The sequence below is a fragment of the Pelodiscus sinensis genome, chromosome 4, assembly GCF_049634645.1.
Source record: "Pelodiscus sinensis isolate JC-2024 chromosome 4, ASM4963464v1, whole genome shotgun sequence".
NCBI lineage: Eukaryota > Metazoa > Chordata > Testudines > Trionychidae > Pelodiscus > Pelodiscus sinensis.
Window position 1 is genome coordinate 130,112,499 of NC_134714.1, and position 22,723 is coordinate 130,135,221.

Here is a 22,723-nt window from a genome sequence, read left to right on the forward strand (position 1 = left end):
TAATCCCTCCATCATGCCGCACAGCTGCTCCTAAGCATGGGGAATGCAGCTGCAGGGCATGTAGATAATTCCTACTGGCTCTTACCAGCCCTGGGGAGAGCAGAGTCAAGGCTAAGGGGTCCTAGAATTTCACTTTGTATTTCCTGGTTTGCAAGTGTTCGGGTTTTGCTGAACTCAGCATTCTGGGAGGACGGGAGAGAAATCTGGGCAACTTCCACTGGGTGTGCATGAATTGTTTTGCACAGAAAGAAGCTTTATTAATAGTAAGAGCGGAGGTCCGCAGTTGTAAGGAAGGGTTGCAGTTGACATGCTCCTGTGGGTGATGAATGTAGCCACACCACCGTTCAGGCATAGGGCTTTATCGTAGCAAACTGCAACGTGCTTTCGGAAGGAGGCAAATACATGGAACCCCATGTTACGGGTGGAGAATTAAGGGGAAAAGAGGTAAAGGGACTTGGTCAAGGCCTCTCAGCAGCCAAACCAGGACTGGCCCTGAGTCCTCCTTCTCCCTGGTCTCGCTGCTTGGCCACACCGCTGCTATGTGAGTCTCTCCCCCCATATGGTTTGTTGTGGGGGCAGTACCAGGATTATAATGGCGCTGGGGCACCCGGCCCACGCTCAGAAGGGGCCATAGAGTGTGACACCAGCCCCTACTCTGCCCACTTTGCACCTCAAGCCCCGCCCACACTCAGCCTCTTTCCCGTGAGGCCCCGCCCAACACTTGCCTCCCCTTTGTGAGCAGTAAGCAGTAAGAAGTCGAGCAGAGCTGGGTGCGTGGGCACAGTGTGGGCGGGGCCTTATGGAGAAGAGGCTGAGTGGGGGCAGGGCCTAGGGGGCACCGCATGGGCGGGGCAGTGGGGGTAAGAGGTCGTGCCGGGGCAGGGCCTGGGGCAGAACATAGATGGGGAAGAAGCAGAGCAGGACGGACAGAGGGAGGAAGGAGGTCGACTGCTGATTGGGGACACGGGGGTACTGGCCAGGTGGCTGCCTCCCCCCACATGACTCCTCCCCACACCTGGGGGGAAAAACCAGGACAACTCTCCTCTGCCACAGGCCCTGCCCCTGCCCTCCCCCATCATACTGCTGATCCGTTCCCCCCTGCCCCTTCCTGCCTCTTCCCCTAAGCCCCCTCCCCTGAGTGATACAGCTGGAAGTGGGGTGAGAAGAGCAGGCTGGGGCCACATCACTCCCCTTTCCCCTGCCACTGCTGTTTGGTTCACAGCTGGTGCCCATGCGCCCAGTGAAAGAGCCAAACTTTTTTTCACATTCCATTTGGGTTCCCCGTAGGGGCTGTGGGTGTCCCTATGCCTGCAGGGAATCGCTTGACACCAAATCAGTTGCCACTTAGCACTAGTTGGGTTGAGTGCCGCGCGATTAAGACCTTATGGAGCACAGGCGCATGGTGTGAGCCTCACGTCTGTGCAAAAATCTTCGTCAGAATCAATTGTAACGCATACCGCGTTTGGGGAACATTTCTCATTCAAATTATCCCAGGCTGGGTCGCTAACCCTACCCAGCACCACACGACAGATTTGAAAGGAATATGAATAAGTGTATGGATTCTAAAGCAGTGGTTTGCAGTTGGGGGTATACGTACCCCTAGGGATACACAGAGGTCTAGTGGGGGGTACAGCAACTCTTTCAGATATGTGCCTAGTTTTACAAGAGGCTCCACAGAAGTTAGCCATGTGAAAGTTTCACTCAGGTGACTTGTTTGTGCTGCTCTCTATCCGCTATATATTTTAGAGAGTTTGTCTGTTTGTTCAAGCACCCATCCTAAACAGCAAGAGGTAGGACCACCACATTTGGTAGGCAGCTTCCTCTTATTGTAACTTAAAATAAGGGCAGGGTTTGGTTGTACCAGGACAATGGGATGTGCCTGGATTGTGATTGTTTCTCATAAAACAGAAAGGGGGGGTCAGTTATACTATATAAGGACCATGGGGGGGGGGAAGCAAGGGGCAGGGGATGGGGATGTGGACCACTATAAACCCACGAGGCCACCAAGGGGCAGAGGTGGGAAAAGGAACAGCTGTCTACTGTACAGTTAAGAGAGTTTGTCTTTGTGTCTGTATGTCTGTCTGTTCCTCAGCTGGGGGACATGCACCCTTCTCCTGGCTGCACCTGCTGCAGCTACCACAACCATGGAGAGGTGTTTCTCACCTGGCCTCAAGTTGCTACTGTGCGCCAGGGCTGAGGTTGTCTTCTCTCCTGGGGTCAGCCCTTATCCTGCACCCCTCAACGCCAGCTCCACCCCCAAGCAATGAGTTAAATGAAGCATAAACAACGAGGAGGCCTGTGGCACCTTACAGACTAACAGTTATTAGGGCATAAGCTTGCGTGGGTAAAACCCACTTCATCAGATGAATTGGAGTGCACGTCGCAGGAGCAGGACTATATAGAAGAAAGAAGTTGCTTGGGTTAATGAGGCCAATCAGGTCAGGGTGGAAGTGGGTTATTCACAGCATTGAGGTGAGAGGGGAATGTGTTAATGTGTTAACCAGCCGAGATCGTTAGTCCAGCCTAAGCTGATCATGACGAATTTGGGGCAAGCACAACATTTATACCCAGTGACTTTGTTTTATAATTCGGGGGGTGGGGAGCGGGAAGGAGCAAGTCAGCAACTGCGTGGCGGTGACAAGGTTGTCGTTTTCTGGCTCGTTGTTCTGGAGCGAGGTGCAGTGTGGGAGTAGGTGAGAGAAAGAGGGTGAGGGAGGCTGGAAAGGTTGAGTGACGCTGAGCTAGAGCCCTTGGAAGAAATCGGCCTCCAAACTGAAAGGCTTTCTCGACCTTTGCTGCGCCCCTGCGTCAGCACCAGGGCACCTGCTGCCGGTCCCTCCTCCGTTTGCTGAGCAGTGGTGCTGGGAGCAATGAAACGTGGGTCGATAAAGGCGCCGCTGACGGCAGGAGTGGACCCGCAGCAAAGAGCTCAGTTCTTAGATCTGGCACAAAGTCCAAGTCACCAACCCCCTGCCAGGCCCTTGGGTCAAACCAGTCACTTTAGACACAGACTGACAGTCAGCGTCCTGCAGGGACTGAGCCACCTATGGGCTCACACTGAGCAGTTTCACCTTGTAGTTTCAGGGGAAAGCAGATCTCAGTGTAACCTTAACTCTGCCCCCCGGGAACAATGCCCTAAACTGACCCTGGCAGATGCGGGGCCGCTCTCCTTCCAGCTGGGACAGAAAGCCATGGAGATGCAGGAAGAAGGGTCAGAGCTAGGGTGACCATCTGTCCCAATTTTATCGGGACAGTCCCAATTTTGGGGTATTTTTTACATAGGCGCCTTTTCCACCCCCTCCCCCTGAAATATCCTTTGCTAGACATACTTGCTGTCTAGACAACGGGTGAGGAGACTTTTTTAGGTAGGGGGGTGCTGGCCCACAGAAAAACCACTCACGGGCACACAAAAGTGAGAAGCAACCTCCCCCCCCAAAATCACAGTGAGGTGGCCCCCGACTGAGAAACAGAAAAACACTCCCCACATTTCCCTTGCCTAGAGGGACTGGGCTAGTAGATTTTGTGGGCCTCACGAGGCTCTGGGATGGGGCCAGAAATGAGGGGTTCAGAGTGTGGAAGAGAGATGCCATGAAGCAGGCTTGAGGTGTGGGGGGGGCTGGTGGATTTGGGAGGGTCTAGTGGGGGGTACAGTAACTCATTCAGATATGTGCCTAGTTTTACAAGAGGCTCCACAGAAGTTAGCCATGTGAAAGTTTCACTCAGGTGACTTGTTTATGCTGCTCTCTATCCGCTATATATTTTAGAGAGTTTGTCTGTTTGTTCAAGCACCCATCCTAAACAGCAAGAGGTAGGACCACCACATTTGCTAGGCAGCTTCCTCTTATTGTAACTTAAAATAAGGGCAGGGTTTGGTTGTGCCAGGACAATGGGATGTGCCTGGATTGTGATTATTTCTCATAAAACAGAAAGGGGGGGTCAGTTATACTATATAATGACCATGGGGGGGGGAAGCAAGGGGCCAGAGATGGGGATGTGGACCACTATAAACCCACGAGGCCACCAAGGGGCAGAGGTGGGAAAAGGAACAGCTGTCTACTGTACAGTTAAGAGAGTTTGTCTTTGTGTCTGTATGTCTGTCTGTTCCTCAGCTGGGGGACATGCACCCTTCTCCTGGCTGCACCTGCTGCAGCTACCACAACCATGGAGAGGTGTTTCTCACCTGGCCTCAAGTTGCTACTGTGCGCCAGGGCTGAGGCTGTCTTCTCTCCTGGGGTCAGCCCTTATCCTGCTCCCCTCAACGCCAGCCCCACCCCCGAGCAATGAGTTAAATGAAGCATAAACAACGAGGAGGCCCGTGGCACCTTACAGACTAACAGTTATTAGGGCATAAGCTTGCGTGGGTAAAACCCACTTCATCAGATGAATTGGAGTGCACGTCGCAGGAGCAGGACTATATAGAAGAAAGAAGTTGCTTGGGTTAATGAGGCCAATCAGGTCAGGGTGGAAGTGGGTTATTCACAGCATGTGGGGCTCCCCTCCCTTCAGCCCAGGAGCCAGGGCACTCCCCTGTTTGCTGCCATGGGGCCTCCCTGGCTGTAGTTGGAGGGGGATGGGCTTTTCCCCTGGCCCTCTGGCCCCAGGCTGGAGACACAGGGCCTTCCGCCTCTAGAGGGGGCCAGCCTCAAAGGGGTGACTGGCTGGCGGGGGGGGGGGGGGCGTAAGGCAGGGACATGGGGCGCTGGCTGCAGCCCCGTGGCTGAAAGCCATTCCCGCCTGAGCCCTGTGCAGTGGTTCCCGCTGTGAGGTGAGTTTGTTGGGTCTCAGCACTGATTTGCCTCTGTCCTGCAAGGTGCATTAAGCACTCCCCTGGCTTACAGCGTGGCTGGGGGCTGGATGGAATAAACAAACCCATCTCCCATCCCATGACCCTCCAGGGCGGGGGCTGCCTATGTGTGGAGCTCTCTCTGTCCCCGCTCCCCCAACCTATGCAGGCAGCGAGCCAGGCGCCCCGCTGTCAGCTAGTGGCGCACTGACAGCCACATGGGGCAAGCAGGGCGGGGAGGTGTGAACTGACATTGCAGAACTGGGCCGGGCCCGGGGCTGGGGTCAGACCACGTGTCACAAACCACACGGCACAGAAGACCGAACCAAGGCAGGGTTCCCAGGAGGGAGAGATGGAGTGGGGAGAAGGCAGAGCAGACGGATACAGCACCAGGTCAGGGTGCTGGGGAGACTGGCGTGGATTCTCTGGGGCAGAGGGCTGGGGTAGAGTTTGAGGGGGAGCAGAGATATCCCCACCCATGTGCCCTCTAACTCAGGGGTTCTCAAACTTTGTGATACCGCGACCCCCTCTAAGTTGCTCGCAGCCCCCTAGGGGGTCGGGACCCACAGTTTGAGAAATGCGGCCTTAACTAGTTCCACCCATGTGTGGAATAAATGTTGTTCTGTGCATGTGCAGATGTGCACCACCACGAGAAGTACATGCTGCCGGCAGTGGGAGCTCTGCAATCAGCTGGGTGCATTTGAATCTCTTCTGGACAGCCGCCCAAGCGCTAGGCTGCCAGGGAACGCTGGCCCCCACCCTGCATGCGGAGGGAGCTGCATGGGAGGATGCTCCTGTGCCCACACTAAGAGCTGCTCTGATCCAATTTCCATCAACCTCCCTCTCCCCTGCAGAGCCAACCCCCACCCTGGGGTACAACATCGACACCATCCACCCACGGGTGCTGGCCTCCGATGCAGGTGGGAATTTCGGGTATCAGGTGCTGCAGTCCAAAGATGCAAGGTAAGAGACACTCACAGGGGAGTGGGTTCTGGTGGCTCAGAGGTGGCAGGGAGCCAGGACTTCTGGGTTCTCCCCTGGGCACTAGGAGGGGCGGGAGCCAGGGGGCAGGGACTCCTGGGTGCAGGCAGGGGAGTGGCTTAGAGCAGGTGGGGCAGGCTGGCCCACCTCCTGGGCTCTGTTCTCAGCTCGAGAGGGCCTGGGGGATTAAAGGGGGCGGCTCCGTTCTGTAACCCGGCCCGGACCGCGATGCCGGTATGGCCACGCCCTGGCCAGCTCTTTCCCAGCGGGATCCCCCAGCCAGGTCACGGCCACTCCTGGGTCATGCACAAACCACAAAGCTTGTTCCCCTTTCACTACCCGAAACCAGGCTGCATCCCCCAGGGTGCACTGGGAAGTGAATTCTGCCCAGGGCCCGGTCTGGCATCTCGGGCCCCCGAGGAGGGGCAAAGTGAAGCCCAGAAATCACAACCTCATTGGGGCTGGGAGTCACCTCGCCTGGGTCCAGCTCCCGCCCTGAGTGGTGTCCCCGGCAGGCGGGAATTTCTCGCCCCCTGGGTCTCATCTGCCTTGTTTTCCAGCCTGCTCGTGGGCGCGCCGGGCGACCAGAACTCCACCGGCCAGCTGTACCAGTGCGCAGTGAAGAACGGCTCCTGCCAGCCCATCCCTCTGCCGAGTGGGTCTGGGGAGACATGGGGGAGGCAGGGGAGGCGGAGTCCTGGAAGGGGCATGGCACTGACCCCGGTTCCCTCTCCTTGCAGACAGCGCTCAGATGCCGTATCTCGGCATGGTCCTGGAGAGTGACAGTGAAGACGACCGGGTGATTGTGAGTCCACGGGGAGGGGCGGCCTGATGGGTTATAGACACGCTCCTGCCCCATGGGAGGGGCTGGTCAAAGGAAGGCTGGTTTCCTGCCACCGCCCCTGGCTGATAACTGCCCCACTTGGTACCCCCCAGACCTGTGGCCCAGGCTTGCAACGAACGTGTGATGGGAACCTGTACGTGAGTGGGGCCTGCTACCTCTTCAGGGGACGCCTGGAGAGGCCCCAGGAGGTGACACCAGGATATGTAGGTAAGGGACAGACAAGCCCCAAGCGCTGTTCCCCCACTGCTTCCCCACAGCACCCAGGAGTCCTGCTCTAGCCTCCCCCCCACCGACTGCGCTCCAGCCCTGTCATTGGTCCCCCGCAGACTGCCTGAAGGGGAACGTGGATCTGGTGTTTCTGTTTGATGGGTCTGGAAGCATGACCGACGAGCAGTTCCAAGCCATCTTGGACTTCATGATCAGCGTCATGGAGAAACTGGGAAACAGCACGATACGCGTATGGGATTGACTCCTGCCCCGCCTAGTCCTAAGGGGCGCTGTGTTGCAGGGGGTCCTGGCTCTGCCCCATCTCCCAGCTTGGCACGTGGGGACACTGCGTTGCAGGGGGTCCTAGCAGTGCCCCATTTCCCAGCTTGGCACTAGGGGGCACTGCATTGCAGGGACTCCTGGCTCTGCCCCATTTCCCAGCTTGGCACTAGGGGGCGCTGCGTTGCAGGGAATCCGGGCTCTGCCCCATCTCCCAGCTTGGCACCAAGGGACGCTGCATTGCAGGGGGTCCAAGCAGTGCCCCATTTCCTAGCTTGGCACGAAGGGGCGCTGTGTTGCAGGGGGTCCTGGCTCTGCCCCATTTCCCAGCTTGGCACGAGGGGGCACTGTGTTGCAGGGGGTCCTGGCTCTGCCCCATCTCCCAGCTTGGCACTAGGGGGCGCTGTGTTGCAGGGACGCCTGGCTCTGCCCCATTTCCCAGTTTGGCACGAGGGGGCGCTGTGTTGCAGGGAATCCTGGCTCTGCCCCATCTCCCAGCTTGACACGAGGGGGCGCTGTGTTGCAGGGGGTCCTAGCAGTGCCCCATTTCCCAGCTTGGCACTAGGGGGCACTGCATTGCAGGGACTCCTGGCTCTGCCCCATTTCCCAGCTTGGCACTAGGGGGCGCTGCGTTGCAGGGAATCCGGGCTCTGCCCCATCTCCCAGCTTGGCACCAAGGGACGCTGCATTGCAGGGGGTCCAAGCAGTGCCCCATTTCCCAGTTTGGCACGAAGGGGCGCTGTGTTGCAGGGGGTCCTGGCTCTGCCCCATTTCCCAGCTTGACACGAGGGGGCGCTGTGTTGCAGGGGGTCCTGGCTCTGCCCCATTTCCCAGCTTGACACGAGGGGGCGCTGTGTTGCAGGGGGTCCAAGCAGTGCCCCATTTCCCAGCTTGGCACTAGGGGGCACTGTGTTGCAGCGGGTCCTGGCTCTGCCCCATTTCCCAGCTTGGCACGAGGGGGCGCTGTGTTGCAGGGACGCCTGGCTCTGCCCCATTTCCCAGCTTGGCACCAGGGGGCGATGTGTTGCAGGGGGTCCTGGCTCTGCCCCATTTCCCAGCTTGGCACGAGGGGGCGCTGTGTTGCAGGGGGTCCTGGCTCTGCCCCATCTCCCAGCTTGGCACTAGGGTGCTGGGCTTCAGCAATGAAGTTCTGACAGCCCTTCTCCCCCGCCAGTTTGCTGCAGTGCAGTTTTCCCTTGATGTGAGGATAGAATTTGACTTTAATGCTTACAAAGAAAACCCAAATCCCCGGATGCTCCTGGGGAAAGTGAGGCACATGAAGAGCCTGACCTTCACTTTCAAAGCCATCCACACAGTTGCGTGAGTAACCTGGGGAGGGAGGGAGAGATGGACTCATGGTAACCAACCCCCCCCCCCCCATGCTCCACCCCAGAGTGAGGAGGGGCACACCTCGGTGCTGGTGGGGATCCCTGTATAAACAGCACCTGTGGCCAGGTCTGGAAGTGGCTACTTCTGAGTTTGGCTGCCCTGTTGCCTTGTGTCCTGCAGGGAACAGGTGTTCACCCCGAAACGTGGCGCCCGGGAAGATGCGAAGCGAGTGATGATCATGATCACAGACGGGGATCCCTCTGACTCGGGGGATGTGAAGGCTGCCGAAAAGAAGAATATTGTTCGCTACATCATTGGGGTAAGGAACCCCAGATGTGCTGGCTCCTCCCAGCCCCTCTGCGGTCACCACTGGGGAGAGAACCCAGGATTCCTGGCCCAGTGGGACTGATGCAGGCTGCACCCTCCCCCCTTGCTCTACCCAGATTGGCAATAACTTTGCAAAGGACAAGTTCGGGATCTTGAAGCAATTCGCCTCCGAGCCCGTCAGCCAGTTTGTCAAAGTGCTGGACAGTTTCGACAAGCTCAAAAATCTCTTCAGCGAATTGCAGGCCAAAATCTACGACATCGAAGGTACCCGCCCCCAGGCCCGACCGAGGAGGGAGCACTAGGTGGTGGATGCACTAGGTGCCCCCAGCGCCCTCGAGTGGCTGCAATAAGTACACACAGCACCCAATGCCCCGCATGCACTAGATCCACACAGTCCCCAGCGCCCCCTGGTGGATGCATGAGGTGCACACAGCACCCAGCGCCCCCTGGTGGATGTCCTAGATACACACAGTCCCCAGTGCCCCAGATGGATGCAAGAGGTGCACACAGCCCCCAGCGCCTCCTGGTGGATGCACGAGGTGCACACAGCACCCAGCGCCCCCTGGTGGATGTCCTAGATACACACAGTCCCCAGTGCCCCAGATGGATGCAAGAGGTGCACACAGCCCCCAGCACCCCCTGGTGGATGCCCTAGATACGCACAGTCCCCAGAGCCCCAGATGGATGCAAGAGGTGCACACAGCCCCCAGCGCCCCTGGTGGATGCATTGGATATGGGCAGCAGCCCAGAGCATGCAGTGGACACAGAACTCAGCAATACTGAGGTACATAATCAGAACCCTGACTCCCCCTTCTCCCATCATTTCTCTAACCCCCCAGCTCCCACTCCCTTCCCAGAGCCCATGGTAGGACCCAGGAGTCCTGCTGTGGAGCCCCCTTACTCTAACCCTCCTTTCTGTCAGCCGCCCCTGAGATGCATCTGTCTCTGGGGTGAGGCACGGGTGCTGTTCATACAGGAGTCACTGCTCTGAGCTCCCAGCCCCGTCTGTCTTGTAGGTACCAGCAGCCGCAGCTCCTTCCACCTGGAGCTCTCCTCCAGCGGGTTCAGCGTGGACATGTCCAAAGTGAGTTAGAAGAAAGGGTCAAGGCTGTGGGGCATTAGGTGGGGAAAGGATCTGGGCTATTGAGGTGGAAGAGGGTCAGGAAGGGCCTGCCTGTGGAGGTTTGGGGAGGGGGCTGGTGGAGAGACTGGACCATGGGGCCAGGAGTATAGGGGCTCAGGAGGGGAGGGACTTGGAGTATGGGGGGCTGGGCTATGGGAGTGCAGGGGATTGGGAGGCATGGAGCTGTGGGCATTAAGAGAGTCAGGGGGGACCCAAGCATGGGAGTTGAGGGGTTCCCCAGTGCCTCTGCCCTCTCCTTTGCCCCATGGTGACTTTCTCTCCCTGTGCAGGGCCGGCTGGTGCTGGGGGCCGTGGGGGCAGATGATTGGGCAGGGGGTCTGATTGAGCTGCAGGGGGACCCAGCACAAGAGATCTTCATCAAGAGCCCCTCCAGCAATGAGGAGATAAAAGATGCCTACCTGGGTATGTTACCTCCAGCCCCAGAGCCTCCCCACCCGCCCCTGGAGCCCCCCCTCCTTCGGCACTGAGATGCAGCTGCCTCTGGGGTGGGATGCGGCAGCCATTTATACAGGGATTCCTCACCTGATGCTCACAGAGGGGACTCTCTGGGTTGGGCCCATACCTCTTGGGGGAGACAGCAGGGCCTCTGTGCAGTTCTCTGTCTACCAAAGCTTGGGCAGGCTGATCAGGCCATCCCCCCCCCCCCCCGCCACCCCGCTCAGCTAGCGAGGCCTGCGCCTCCCCCTCTCATCCCGAGGTGTTTCCTGCCCCCAGGCTACGCGGTGAAGTCCATGCAGCACCAGAACAGAACGCTCTATGCTGTGGGCGCCCCCCGCTACCAGCACATTGGGATGGTCGTCGTGTTTCAAACACACCCTGACAGCACCAACTGGACAGATATTCAGCACATCAAGGGCAAGCAAGTGAGAATGGGACCATGGGGGGCGTGCTGTGCTGCAGGGAGCAAGCGGGGGGCTCAGCAGGGGGTGCTGTGCTGCAGGGAGCAAGCGGGGGGCTCAGCAGGGGGTGCTGTGCTGCAGGGAGCAGGCAGGGGGCTCAGCAGGGGGCGCTGTGCTGCAGGGAGCAAGCGGGGGGCTCAACAGGGAGGTGCTGTGCTGCAGGGAGCAGGTGGGGGCTCAGTAGGGGGCGCTGTGCTGCAGGGAGCAGGTGGGGGCTCAGCAGGGGGCGCTGTGCTGCAGGGAGCAGGCAGGGGCTCAGCAGGGGGCGCTGTGCTGCAGGGAGCAGGTGGGGGCTCAGCAGGGGGCGCTGTGCTGTAGGGAGCAGGGAGGGGCTCAACGGGGGGGCTGCAAGGAGCAGGCAGGGGGCTCAGCAGGGGGCGCTGCGGTTGTTCCCAACCTCTCTGACCCCCCACCTCCCTTTGTTTTGTAGATTGGCTCCTATTTTGGGGCAGTTCTGTGCTCTGTGGACATGGACGGGGATGGGGACACGGACATGCTCCTAGTGGGGTCCCCACTGTACTATGAGGAGAGGAGTGGGGGCAGGGTCCATATCTATCACTGGGACCAGGTGAGTAGGGGGCATAGACAGTGCTGTGGTCAGCCTGGGGCTACAGGTGTGGTGATGGGGCTCTCCCCAGCAGGGTCACTCTCCTGGGAGGGAATAGGGGGGTCCCACTGTTATGCTGGGCTCCCAGCAGGGGGTGCACTAGGGCGTTCCCAGGGCTGGAGGCACTGGCCCTGTACCTAACCTCTCTGTGCTCACTCCTCAGGCCAGGCTCACCAACACCACAGTGCTACAGGGTGCCATGGGGAACCCACTGGGCCGGTTCGGAGCAGCCATCACACAACTGGCTGACTTGAACGGGGACGGCTGGGCTGACGTAGCCGTGGGGGCGCCGCTGGAGAACGAGGAGCGGGGCGCTGTCTATATCTACAACGGCCACCCAACAGGGCTCAACACAGAGTACAGCCAGGTCAGGAGAGACTGAAGGGGGCGCGGTGATGTGGGGCATCCTGGCTGTGCCCCACTACTAACCTGGTGCTGAGGGATCAGTGCCATGTCCCATTTCCCACCCTGGCACTAGGGGGCGCTGTGCTGTAAGGGTCTGGGCCGTGACCTGTCTCCAGCCTGGCACTAGGGGGCGCTGTGCTGTAAGGGTCTGGGCTGTGACCTGTCTCCAGCCTGGCACTAGGGGGCGCTGTGCTGTAAGGGTCTGGGCTGTGACCTGTCTCCAGCCTGGCACTAGGGGGCGCTGTGCTGTAAGGGTCTGGGCTGTGACCTGTCTCCAGCCTGGCACTAGGGGGCGCTGTGCTGTAAGGGTCTGGGCCGTGACCTGTCTCCAGCCTGGCACTAGGGGGCGCTGTGCTGTAAGGGTCTGGGCTGTGACCTGTCTCCAGCCTGGCACTAGGGGGCGCTGTGCTGTAAGGGTCTGGGCTGTGACCTGTCTCCAGCCTGGCACTAGGGGGCGCTGTGCTGTAAGGGTCTGGGCTGTGACCTGTCTCCAGCCTGGCACTAGGGGGCGCTGTGCTGTAAGGGTCTGGGCCGTGACCTGTCTCCAGCCTGGCACTAGGGGGCGCTGTGCTGTAAGGGTCTGGGCCGTGACCTGTCTCCAGCCTGGCACTAGGGGGCGCTGTGCTGTAAGGGTCTGGGCCGTGACCTGTCTCCAGCCTGGCACTAGGGGGCGCTGGTCCATGAGGCATCCTGGCCATGTACCATCCCCTGGGAGCTACAGGCCGGGGGGCGTGCTGCAGGAATCTGCCAGTCACATTCCCAGACTGATGTGATTTTTCCGACTCCGTGTCCCACAGAGAATTGAAGGTGCAACAGTCTCTCCAGGTGTGAAATACTTCGGCCAGTCCATTCACGGACAGATGGACCTGGGAGGGGACGGACTCACAGACATCGCCGTCGGGGCTCTCGGAGAGGTGTTCGTGCTGAGGTGCAGCTGTTTTCCAGGCGCCCGGGAGTGGGACCTGGGGCTTTTCCCCTCGGTTGGGTCCCGCCTGGGCTGAGGGCTGGGGGAACTGGCTGGATGGGGGGGTGCGGGCTGGGGCATGAAGCTGTCTCCTCCAGGCGGTGCTGGTTGACACAGTCGATTGTTTCCCCAGCTCCCGCCCCATCCTGACAGTGACGCCCACGATGCATTTCTTGCCAAAGGAAATCCCAGTAAAGCAGGTGGAGTGTTCAGGGGCTGCTGCCTCCCAGCAGGGTGTTCAGGTTACACTCACCGTCTGCTTCGACACCGTCCGAGCCACTGTGCGCTACCGAGGTCAGAAACACCCCTCCACACACGCTAACCTGGTAGCTCCCACTCCTCTCCCAGAGCTCCAGTAGAGCCCGGAGTGACCTGTCCCCCAGTTCCTCCTGCTTGACCCCACATGCCCAGAGTCCAGCCTTCCCGCATGTCCCCCTTTCGCCCACCAGAGCCGCTCTCTGCCAACCTCACCTACTGGCTGGAGGTGGATGCCAACCGCATGAGGAGCCGCGGGGAGTTTGGGAACGGGCAGAGGAACATGTCCGGGAGCCGGAGCATCTCGGATGGGGAGCACTGCATAAACGAGCGGCTCCAAATTGGGGTAAGGCTCCACTGTGGTCACCAGGGGGAACCATTGGGCTAATTCTGCAGCTGCCTTGGGAGCAGGGCATGGTGGCTGTTGATACAAAGGGTCCATTATCCAGTGCCACAGTGTGCCCACTTCTGGGGTGGAGTATGGGGACTGGTTATAGGGGATCCCTCGCTGGGCACTGAGATGCAGCCATCTCTGGGGTGAAGCACGGGGACTGGTTATAGGGGATCCCTCGCTGGGCACTGAGATGCAGCCATCTCTGGGGTGAAGCACGGGGACTGGTTATAGGGGATCCCTCGCTGGGCACTGAGATGCAGCCACCTCTGGGGTGAAGCATGAGGACTGGTTATAGGGGATCCCTCGCTGGGCACTGAGATGCAGCCACCTCTGGGGTGAAGCATGAGGACTGGTTATAGGGGATCCCTCGCTGGGTAGTATGATGCAGCCACCTCTGGGGTGGGGCTTGATGCTGTTTCTATTCCACTCACTCTCTGTTCAGAACTGCATTGAGGATTATGTGACTCCAATCAATATCTTGCTGCGCTTTGCCCTCGAAGAGGACAACATCACTAGCTGGCTCCCAGTGCTGAACCCCTTGTACAACTCAGCTGTAACAGAGGTGAGGGGGCTCAGACTGGCCTCACTCGGCTCTGTGGGGCTGGCTGGTCTCCGTGACTGATCCAGCAGGAGGCCCACCCAGTCCACCTGATCTGACATTAACTTTCCGGCTCTGATCTCTCTTGCAGATCCCCTTCGAGAAGAACTGTGGGAAGGATGAGAAGTGCGAAGCCGACCTGAAAATCCATTTCCACGAAAACACGTATAGCACACAGACTGGGCTGCAGGGAGCAGGCAGGGGCCCAGCAAGGGGCACTGTGCTGCAGGGAGCAAGCGGCACCCAGCAGGGGGCACTGTGCTGCAGGGAGCAGGCGGGGGTGCAGCAGGGGGCTCTGTGCTGCAGGGGGCAGGCAGGACCCAGTAAGGGACGCTGTGCTGCAGGGAGCAGGTGGGACCCAGCAGGGGGCACTGTGCTGCAGGGAGCAGGTGGGACCCAGCAGGGGGCACTGTGCTGCAGGGAGCAGGTGGGGGGCACTGTGCTGCAGGCAGCAGGTGGGACCCAGCAGGGGGCACTGTGCTGCAGGGAGCAGGTGGGACCCAGCAGGGGGCGCTGTGCTGCAGGGAGCAGGTGGGACTCAGCAGGGGGTGCTGTGCTGCAGGCAGCAGGCAGGGGCCCAGCAGGGGGCGCTGTGCTGCCAGGAGGGGGCCTCCCAATTGTTCTCCTCTCTTATCTCATCCATGGATTGGCGGGAGAAGGAGGCAAACCAGATCATGGGAAGCAGAGATGGGATCTGCTGCCATGTGCCACCTGTTTCCCAGACACCTGGGTTCTTTTCAGTCCCCTTCCCCGCTCTTTACCTGCTGCTCCGTGTGGGGAGCTGCTGTTCAACTGGGTCCCTTGCTCCTGCCCTTCCCGCAGGTCGAAGGCGCTGTTGGTGTCGCCCTCTGACGCACTGCAGGTGGTTCTGAAGCTGATCAATGAAGGGGAAGATGCCTACCGCGCCACTGTCCACATGCCCCTGCCGCCGGGGCTGTCCTTCCGCAAGGCCTCGGTGCTGGAGGTAGGGAGGCACCCAGCAGACCTCTCCTGTGCTGAGACACTCAGGGCAGCTTTCTTCTGGACTGGTCTCTGGTTGCCTCATGCAGAAAGGGACTAGGACATGGGGCCCGTCCCCTCCAGGGGTGCCTGCTCTGATTGGGACCTAGGCTCAGGGGGTGGGGGATGTGCCGTGGGGCAGGACCAAATTGGAGCACGAGGGGGAGGGTGGTTTGTCTGGCTGGAGTTGGGTGTCTTGGCATGTTTCCAGGCATGTTGAGGTCCTGACCCTGCTCCCCCGCCCCATAGGATCCTAAGGCTGCACGAGATGTCAGGAAGTCATCAAGTCCAGCCCCCTGTCCAAAGCAGGACCAAACCCCAACTCCATCATCTCAGCCAGGGCTTTGTCAAGCCAGGCCTTCAAAGTTTCTAGGGATGGAGAGTCCAGCCCCTCCCGAGGGAACCCAGCCCAGCGCTTCACCAACCAGGGAAATAGTTTTCCTCATATCCCACCTGGACCTCTCCCACTGCAACTTGAGCCCATTGCTCCTCGGTCTGCCATCCGTCACCACTGAGAACAGCCTCTCTTCATCCTCTTTGGAACCCCCCTTCAGGGAGTTACAGGCTGATAAATAAGCCCAAAGCCTTCAGCCTCTCCTCATAGGTCCTGTGCTCCAGCCCCCTAGTCGTTGTAGCTGCCCACCACTGGACCCTCTCCAACGTATCCACATCCTTCCTAGAGCAGGAGGGCCCAGAACTGGACACAACACTCCAGATGTGGCCTCTCCAGAGCCGAATAAAGGGGAATAATCACGTCTCTGGAACTGCTGACTCCTCTTAATGCACCCTAAGATGCCATTAGCCTTCTTGGCTCCAACGGCTTATTTCTTATGGGTGTTTCCTCTCACAGCGCAATGTCCAGGCCAGAATTAGCTGCAATGGCCTGGTGGCCCCCGACACCAACTTCAGGAACCTTTCCTGTAATATCAGCCATCCGATCTACTGGGGGAACAGTTCGGTGAGTCGGCAGGATGCTGGGTCATGGGGCTGCACTAGGGGGCGCTGTACTCCAAGGAGTGGGGCTCAGTAGTGCTGTGCCAATGCCTCATGGTATGTCTACACTTGCATGCTCTTGCGATGACCCTTTAAGGATTATTTCAGAAGAAGGGTTTTCTTTTGAAATAACCTCATTGACAGAGCGTTTTTATTTCGAAATAGCACCATAACGTGATTATGCAAATGAAGCATGGGATATTTAAATCCCCACTTCATTTGCAATTTCGAATGTCTGCATTTACATCCCTCCCTCGAAAGAGGGTGTAAGTGTAGACATACCCCCAGTGAGGTACTAGAAGACTTCATCTAGACTGGCATGATTTTCCACAAATGCTTTTAACGGAAAAGTTTTTCCGTTAAAAGCAGCTGCGGAAAAGAGCGTCTAGATTGGCACAGACGCTTTTCCGCAAAAGAACTTTTTGCGGAAAAGCGTCTGTGCCAATCTAGACGTGGTTTTGCGCAAGAAAGCCCCGATCGCCATTTTCGCGATCAGGGCTTTTTTGCGCAAAACAATACTGCATTGTCTACACTGGCCCTCTTGCGCAAAATCATTTGTGCAAGAGGGCTTTTGCCCGAACGGGAGCAGCATAGTATTTCCACAAGAAGCACTGATTTCTTACATGAGATCGTCAGTGTTCTTGCGGAAATTCAAGCGGCCAGTGTAGACAGCTGGCAAGTTTTTCCATAAAAGCAGCTGCTTTTGCAGAAAAACTTGCCAGTCTAGACGCAGCTGGGGCTGAGCTGCAGGGAGTAGGTGGAGTGTTCCCTAGGGGGCGCTGTGCTGCAGGGACCAGGATTATTCACTGGGGACACTCACTAGGGGGCACTGTGCTGCGGGGGGGCACACGGGAGGGGGCACAGTCCTCTTGGCAGCCTGTGCTGACTCTGGTCTTTCTTGCCCTGTGCAGATTCTGTTCCAGCTGCTGTTTGACGTTCTCAGCGACAGCTCCTGGGAGGACTTTCTGGAGCTGCAGGTCATGGCCAGCAGGTGGGAGCAGAGCTCTGGAGTAGCCATGTCACCTGGCCCAGGCTGCCTCTGGGGCTGCCCCCTGGTCCTGCCCCATGGCAAGCAGGGCTTGAGCACTGCCAAGTGGAGGCTTGTGTCCTGAGCCACGGAGAGCAGCACTGGGGACAGCACCCGAAGCACGCTGGGTTGTGTCCTGCACCCTACCCCAGAGGCGGCTGCAGCTCAGTGCTGGGGAACGGGGTGGCCGTATCAGAGCTGAGCCAGTAATGCACTTTGGACTGTCTGGGGTTTAAGGTGCAAGCATCAGGCCTGCCGTGGGGCTCTGGCTCTGTGGGGCGGAGAGCCTCGCTCACATTCAGGCCTGGGGGGATCTATAATGGGTTCCCAGCTTGTCCATCTCACCCTCCCCTGCAGTGACAATGAGAGGAACGGGAGCCTTGAAAATAACAGAGCCCTCCTGCAGATCCCAGTCCTGTACCCTGTAAACATCATCACCAAAAGGTAAGAGCCCCTCCCCCAGCCAGGCCTCCCCCCCCCCCAAGAGCTGGGACAGAATCCAGGGGTCCTGAATCTCCCACTGCTTCTCCCCCTCCCCCACCTCACTCGACCCCGCTCCCCAGAGCCGGGAGTAGAACCCAGGAGTTCTGGCTCCTTCATGCCGTAAGCTCCCCTCCCCCCAACCTGGGGGGTCAGAGCCCATGTTGGCCTCTCGTCTCACTGCTGCCCCTCCCCCCGCAGGCTGGACAGCTCCACCCAGTACGTTAACTTCAGCTCCCTGCTCCCAGAGAACAAGACCATTCAGCATCTGTACCAGGTGAGGGGCTGGGCGGGAGGGGGGGGACCAGGGGCGCCCTCCAACTCCCCCAGCCTTCCCTCTACCAGCTCCCCCCGTCGCCTGCCTCCCATGCCCCCGCCTCCTGCATAACCCTCCCCCCGCTGCCTTGCTCGACTTGAAACCCCCTCGCGCCCGTCCCCTACTGCCCCACATCCCCTGTGGCCCCGCGCCTGGCCCGGCCACAGTCGCCTGGTCTGCAGCCTCATCCCTTTGGCAGGTGGAGAACCTGCTGCCCGGGAGTTTCCCACAGCTGGATGTGACGGTGTTTGTGGTGGTGCCAGATGTGTTCCTGAAGGAACTATTTTGGTTGCCTCAGGGCGTGCAGACGGTGAGTACGGTGGGGAGAAGTGGAGACCAGGCACTTTGCACAGCCCCCTAGTGCCCGGGTGGGAGACGGGCACAGCTGGGTCCTGTGTGGCATAACCTCCCTAGTGCCCGGGTGGGAGACGGGCACAGCTGGGCCCTGCATCACACAACCTCCCTAGTGCCCGGGTGGGAGACAGGCACAGCCAGGCCCTGCATCACACAACCTCCCTAATGCCTGAGTGGGAGACAGGCACAGCCGGGCCCTGCTCACACTACCTCTCTAGTGCCGGGGTGGGAGATGGACACAGCCGGGCCCTGCATCACACAACCTCCCTAGTGCCCGGGTGGGAGATGAACACAGCCGGGCCCTGCATCACACAACCTCCCTAGTGCCCGGGTGGGAGACAGGCACAGCCGGGCCCTGCATCACACAACCTCCGTAGTGCCCGGGTGGGAGACAGGCACAGCCGGGCCCTGCATCACACAACCTCCCTAGTGCCTGGGTGGGAGAAGGGCACAGCCGGGCCCTGTGTGGCACAACCTCCCTAGTGCCCGGGTGGGAGACGGGCACAGCCAGGAGCCCTGCAGTGCAACCCCTGTAGCAAGGGGCTGGGATACAGGACCCAGGCAGGGTGTGACAATCTGATGTGCCACGCACACACACTTCATGTGACGGACTTTCCTGGGATCCCCTTGCTCCCCCCAGGATTCCAACGTGACCTGCCATGTTCGCAAGGACGCCCACAGCCCCTGCTTCAACCATGCCCAGGTAGGAGCCTCGCTAGCCTGAAGGCCTTTACAGGGCTCCCTCGCCAGGGGCCGAGATGCAGCCACCTCTGGGGCAGGGCATGGGGACTGTTGCTACAAGGATTCCTGGCCTGCCACTGAGAGGCAGCCTCCTCTGGGGGGAAGATGCTGGGCTATTTGTGCTGCATGCAGTATGTCATGGGGCCAGGACACCAATGTTAACAGCCCCACCCTTGGGAGACAAGCGTCAGGGAATTTTTAACACCCAGGATCTGGAGGCGAGAGCGCCCCCTAGTGAGGGCCCAGCCCGGCTGGCTGCAGCACAGCACCCCCTAGTGCCACACTGGGACATTGCAGCGAGCTCTGACTGCGAGGGGCCAATGCCTCCTGATGACCCTCCAACTTTCATTCTAAGCCACCCATCCTGGCACTAACCCAGCCTGCTCCAGGTAGCTTGTGAAACCTGCCTGGGTTCCCCGCTGCCAGGCTGTGGCCCGTTGGCACTCGCCCATTTCTGACTTCAGGAACTTCCCTGGTCCCTTGGAGAAAGTGGTTGTTGTGACCCCATGTCTGTGCCCCCACGTCAGCTCTCCAGAGAACTCCCTCCCCCCTGTGTGCTTCTTCCTAGAGCTGCTTGTCCGCACAGCAGCAAATCTACGAGTGCCGCCTGGGAGAACTAGACACCCCCTCCGTCATCACTGTCACCGGGCTGCTGCACGATGCCAGCGAAATTCAGGTCAGGGCTCTGTGTGAGGGGCCTATGGGGCCTTTCTCCTCTAGGGGGCGCCGGGGTTTCTCCAGCCCCGGGTGGGGCTGCTGGCTGGCTCAGGACAGGACCCCCCCTCAGGAAAGAAACGGGGCTACGGTCTCTCTTGCAGCAGGGTGGAGTTTCCTGCTCTTCCACCTCTCTGTCGCAAGTCACCCCACAGGCCAAACTCCCCATCTCTGGGGTGGCCCTTGGCAGGGGACAGAGCACCCGCAGGGTGAGGTGTGATGCTCCCCGAGGTGCCAAGCAAGGCAGAGAGCCCCACTGAGGCTGCCCCCCGGAGGTGGCATGGACCCAGCTCTCATCTCTGCCCCGGGAGCCCCTCCCCCCACGGATACCAGCTATGGGGCAGGGTGTCTGAGGCCTGGTGTCTCTCTCTCTCTCTCCCCAGGAGTCCTCCCAGTCCCCGTTCTGCACTGCCCTGTGTTTTACATTCAACACCCACAAATACAGCCTGTTGAGCAACGACTTCATGCAATCCCAGGTACCAAGCCCCCCCCCCCCATGCCTTGCTCCCCGTGAGCAGCTGCCCTGCTGCCCACCCCCTCTGTGTCCCAGAAGCGGTGCCCACCACCCTGTCCCAACCATCTGCTCCTCCACGAGGGCCACTCAGCCCAGAGGCTGAGTCCTCCTGCCCCCGGGGTGCAATCACCAGTCAGCACAGCTCCCTTTGCCCTCTCCCAGCCTGGGGAGTGAGCGGATCCAGGCAACCTCAGGCCGGTGGGGTTTCCCTTGCCCTGCATTTCCCTGTGTCTGCCCTTGCAGGTCACCACGGAGGTGGAGCTGGTCTACGTGATGAATTACCTCCCCATATACGTAGGCAGCGGCGTAGGGGGGCTGCTCCTATTTATCCTGATCATCGTCGGCCTGTACAAGGTGAGACGGGCAGGGGCTGGCTGGGTCACTCAGGAATGGTGCAGTGCAGCCAGCTGGTTTGACCGCTGCAGAAGCCAATAAAATCGCCCCGTCTTTTCTCCAGCAACATCTCCCTCCACGGGACCCCCAAAGCCCCGTGGAGACGTGGCAGGAATCACATCACAACCTGAGCACACGGGCGGAAATGCAGCCACCTCTGGGGTGGAGTATGAGCATAAGGGGGCTGTTTCTACACTGACCCCCGGCCCAGCTGTGAGATGCTTCCACCACTAGGGTGCCAACAGCAAATGGGAAAAGAATCCCACGTCCAGCTGAAACCACAGGCAGGACCTGGCTGGCTCAGAGAGGAGCGAGTGGGACATGGGGCCTTTCCCCTCTCAAGGCCACTGGCTCCAGTCCCTGGGCGGGGGGGGGGGCAGGGAATGGAGCACAGGGCTTTTCCCCTGAGGGGGACACCGGCCCCGATTCAGCCTCAGCATGGGTCAGAGTCAAGCTCCTCTCGTCCCCCTGCCAATCAGGGCTGGTTTTTTTTCCTTTTCCTGGCAGTGCGGCTTCTTCAAGCGGAATTACAAGGAGAGGCTAGACTATGGCAATGGGGTGGGGCCTGCAGGGGCCAGCCCGGAGGCAGAGCCGAAGGCGGATGGAGAGCAAAAGGAGGCTCTCACCACAGACGCTCCTAGCGAATGACCAGATCCTTCCTGCCCCCTGACTGTGGATCCAAGGCCTCCCCCTCGTCACCCCACCCCCACCTGCTCAGAGGAGCCACGTACCCCACACTCAGCGGGGACCCTGCCCTCGCCGGCATCCCCCAGCGGCCCAAAGGAGCATCGCAGCAGCTGGGCCTTTGCAGACCCGTGTCTCCCTCCGGCCTCCTGAGGGGAGCGGTCCTACCTTGCTGGGGTAGAACAGGCACCCCCAAAGTCTGAACCCTCCCACCTTGACGGCCTCCACAGCACAGAGAGAGGGGCTGGGCAGGCCACCGGTGCCAATCTCCACTCTCCCCAGAGCAACGCGAGGACCAGGGCAGGGCGTGCCGGGGAGCTCCCACAGCACTGAGCCAGCTTGGCAAAGGACGTCATTTCGCCCGGCCTGCCCAGCCCCGTGCTCCTCCTCGGCAGCCAGTCCGTCCGCCTCAGCAACCAAGAGGGAAAACAATCCGGAGAGGTGACAGATACCGAGGCAGGCGGCACTTCCTGGGATGCCCGACGTGGAATGTAATAAACTGACTGCGGAGCCAGATCAGCAGAAACCGATGACGGAGCCGACGGCTTTAATAGCGGCTGGTTACTATGCAGCGAGGCCCTGACCCTCCCATAGTGCCCTCGCCCTCTCTGGAGCCGACGACAATGCATGTCTGGCTATCGGTCGCGGCCCGCCCCGCGCTCTGGCCATTTTGCATCACAGCCCAAAAGGGGATTTTACCTCTGCACTTGGCAATGCGGCGACCGCAGCCGGGATCCCGCGTCCCGCGCTGGTGCCCACAAGGATGTCGAGAGGGTTCGAAGAAGAGCCGCGAGAACGACTGATCACACGTCTGAGAGCGAGAAACTCCAGGGACTCGAGCTCCTTAGCGTCACAAAGGGAGGGATACGGGGAGGCTAGCTCACAGGCTAGGAGCGAGGGATGAACATCTGTCAGTGGGCAGAGCTAGCAGAAGGAATAGGGACACATTCCCACGGGAGCGTTGGAACCGGGGGGGTAATTAACCACTGGAACAATTTACCTGGGGCTGTGATGGATTCTCTACTCCAACAACTTTTTAAATCAAGGTCGGAGGGTCTTTTTAAAAAGGATCTGCTCTAATGGGACCGGGAGTGATTTGGGGGAAGCGCTCCAGCTTGGCTTTTGTGCTGCCCATGGCCTTCCCCACCCTGGGGATGAGACAGAGCAGCCTCAGCCCCCTACGAACGCTTACGCCTCACGGGCCTGGGGGGCAGCGTTCACCCGGGGCCGTGCACGCCTCTGCCGCCCACTCCCCCAGACACATGCCGCCCTGCCCCTCCTCCGCTGCCCGTCCCCCCCGACACATACCACCCTCCCCCAACACACAGTGCCCTCCCCCACTCCCCCTAGATATGTATCGTCCTTCCCCTGCCTGCCTGCCCATTTCCCCCCCAGACACATACTGCCCTCGCCCTCCCCACTGCCCGCCCCCCCAGACACATACCACCTCCACACCCAGACATGTACCGCCCTGCCCCTCCTCCGCTGCCCG

At 59.8% G+C, this 22,723-nt stretch overlaps 1 protein-coding gene across 2 annotated transcripts in view; it reads left to right on the plus strand.

The window, feature by feature from the left end:
• The window catches only part of LOC102448841 (integrin alpha-L), a 30,924-nt gene extending 8,289 nt beyond the window's left edge, over positions 1-22,635 (plus strand). The window contains exons 2-30 of one of the 2 annotated variants that reach the window (XM_075928896.1): positions 5,638-5,746; positions 6,325-6,419; positions 6,505-6,569; positions 6,701-6,815; positions 6,935-7,065; positions 8,269-8,414; positions 8,604-8,742; positions 8,867-9,014; positions 9,767-9,834; positions 10,164-10,296; positions 10,609-10,757; positions 11,224-11,361; positions 11,564-11,767; positions 12,603-12,733; positions 12,903-13,063; positions 13,219-13,370; positions 13,861-13,980; positions 14,108-14,181; positions 14,839-14,980; positions 15,866-15,973; positions 16,920-16,999; positions 17,393-17,479; positions 17,717-17,792; positions 18,031-18,141; positions 18,826-18,888; positions 19,495-19,602; positions 20,024-20,116; positions 20,398-20,508; positions 21,055-22,634. In XM_075928896.1, the coding sequence (XP_075785011.1) occupies positions 5,638-5,746; positions 6,325-6,419; positions 6,505-6,569; positions 6,701-6,815; positions 6,935-7,065; positions 8,269-8,414; positions 8,604-8,742; positions 8,867-9,014; positions 9,767-9,834; positions 10,164-10,296; positions 10,609-10,757; positions 11,224-11,361; positions 11,564-11,767; positions 12,603-12,733; positions 12,903-13,063; positions 13,219-13,370; positions 13,861-13,980; positions 14,108-14,181; positions 14,839-14,980; positions 15,866-15,973; positions 16,920-16,999; positions 17,393-17,479; positions 17,717-17,792; positions 18,031-18,141; positions 18,826-18,888; positions 19,495-19,602; positions 20,024-20,116; positions 20,398-20,508; positions 21,055-21,195 (3,398 nt within the window). In that variant the 3' untranslated portion in view covers positions 21,196-22,634. Of the gene's footprint in view, positions 1-5,637; positions 5,747-6,324; positions 6,420-6,504; positions 6,570-6,700; positions 6,816-6,934; positions 7,066-8,268; positions 8,415-8,603; positions 8,743-8,866; positions 9,015-9,766; positions 9,835-10,163; positions 10,297-10,608; positions 10,758-11,223; positions 11,362-11,563; positions 11,768-12,602; positions 12,734-12,902; positions 13,064-13,218; positions 13,371-13,860; positions 13,981-14,107; positions 14,182-14,838; positions 14,981-15,865; positions 15,974-16,919; positions 17,000-17,392; positions 17,480-17,716; positions 17,793-18,030; positions 18,142-18,825; positions 18,889-19,494; positions 19,603-20,023; positions 20,117-20,397; positions 20,509-21,054 lie in introns of both variants that reach the window. The other variant, XM_075928897.1, reaches the window with a different exon arrangement.
• Positions 22,636-22,723: the final 88 nt, after the last annotated feature.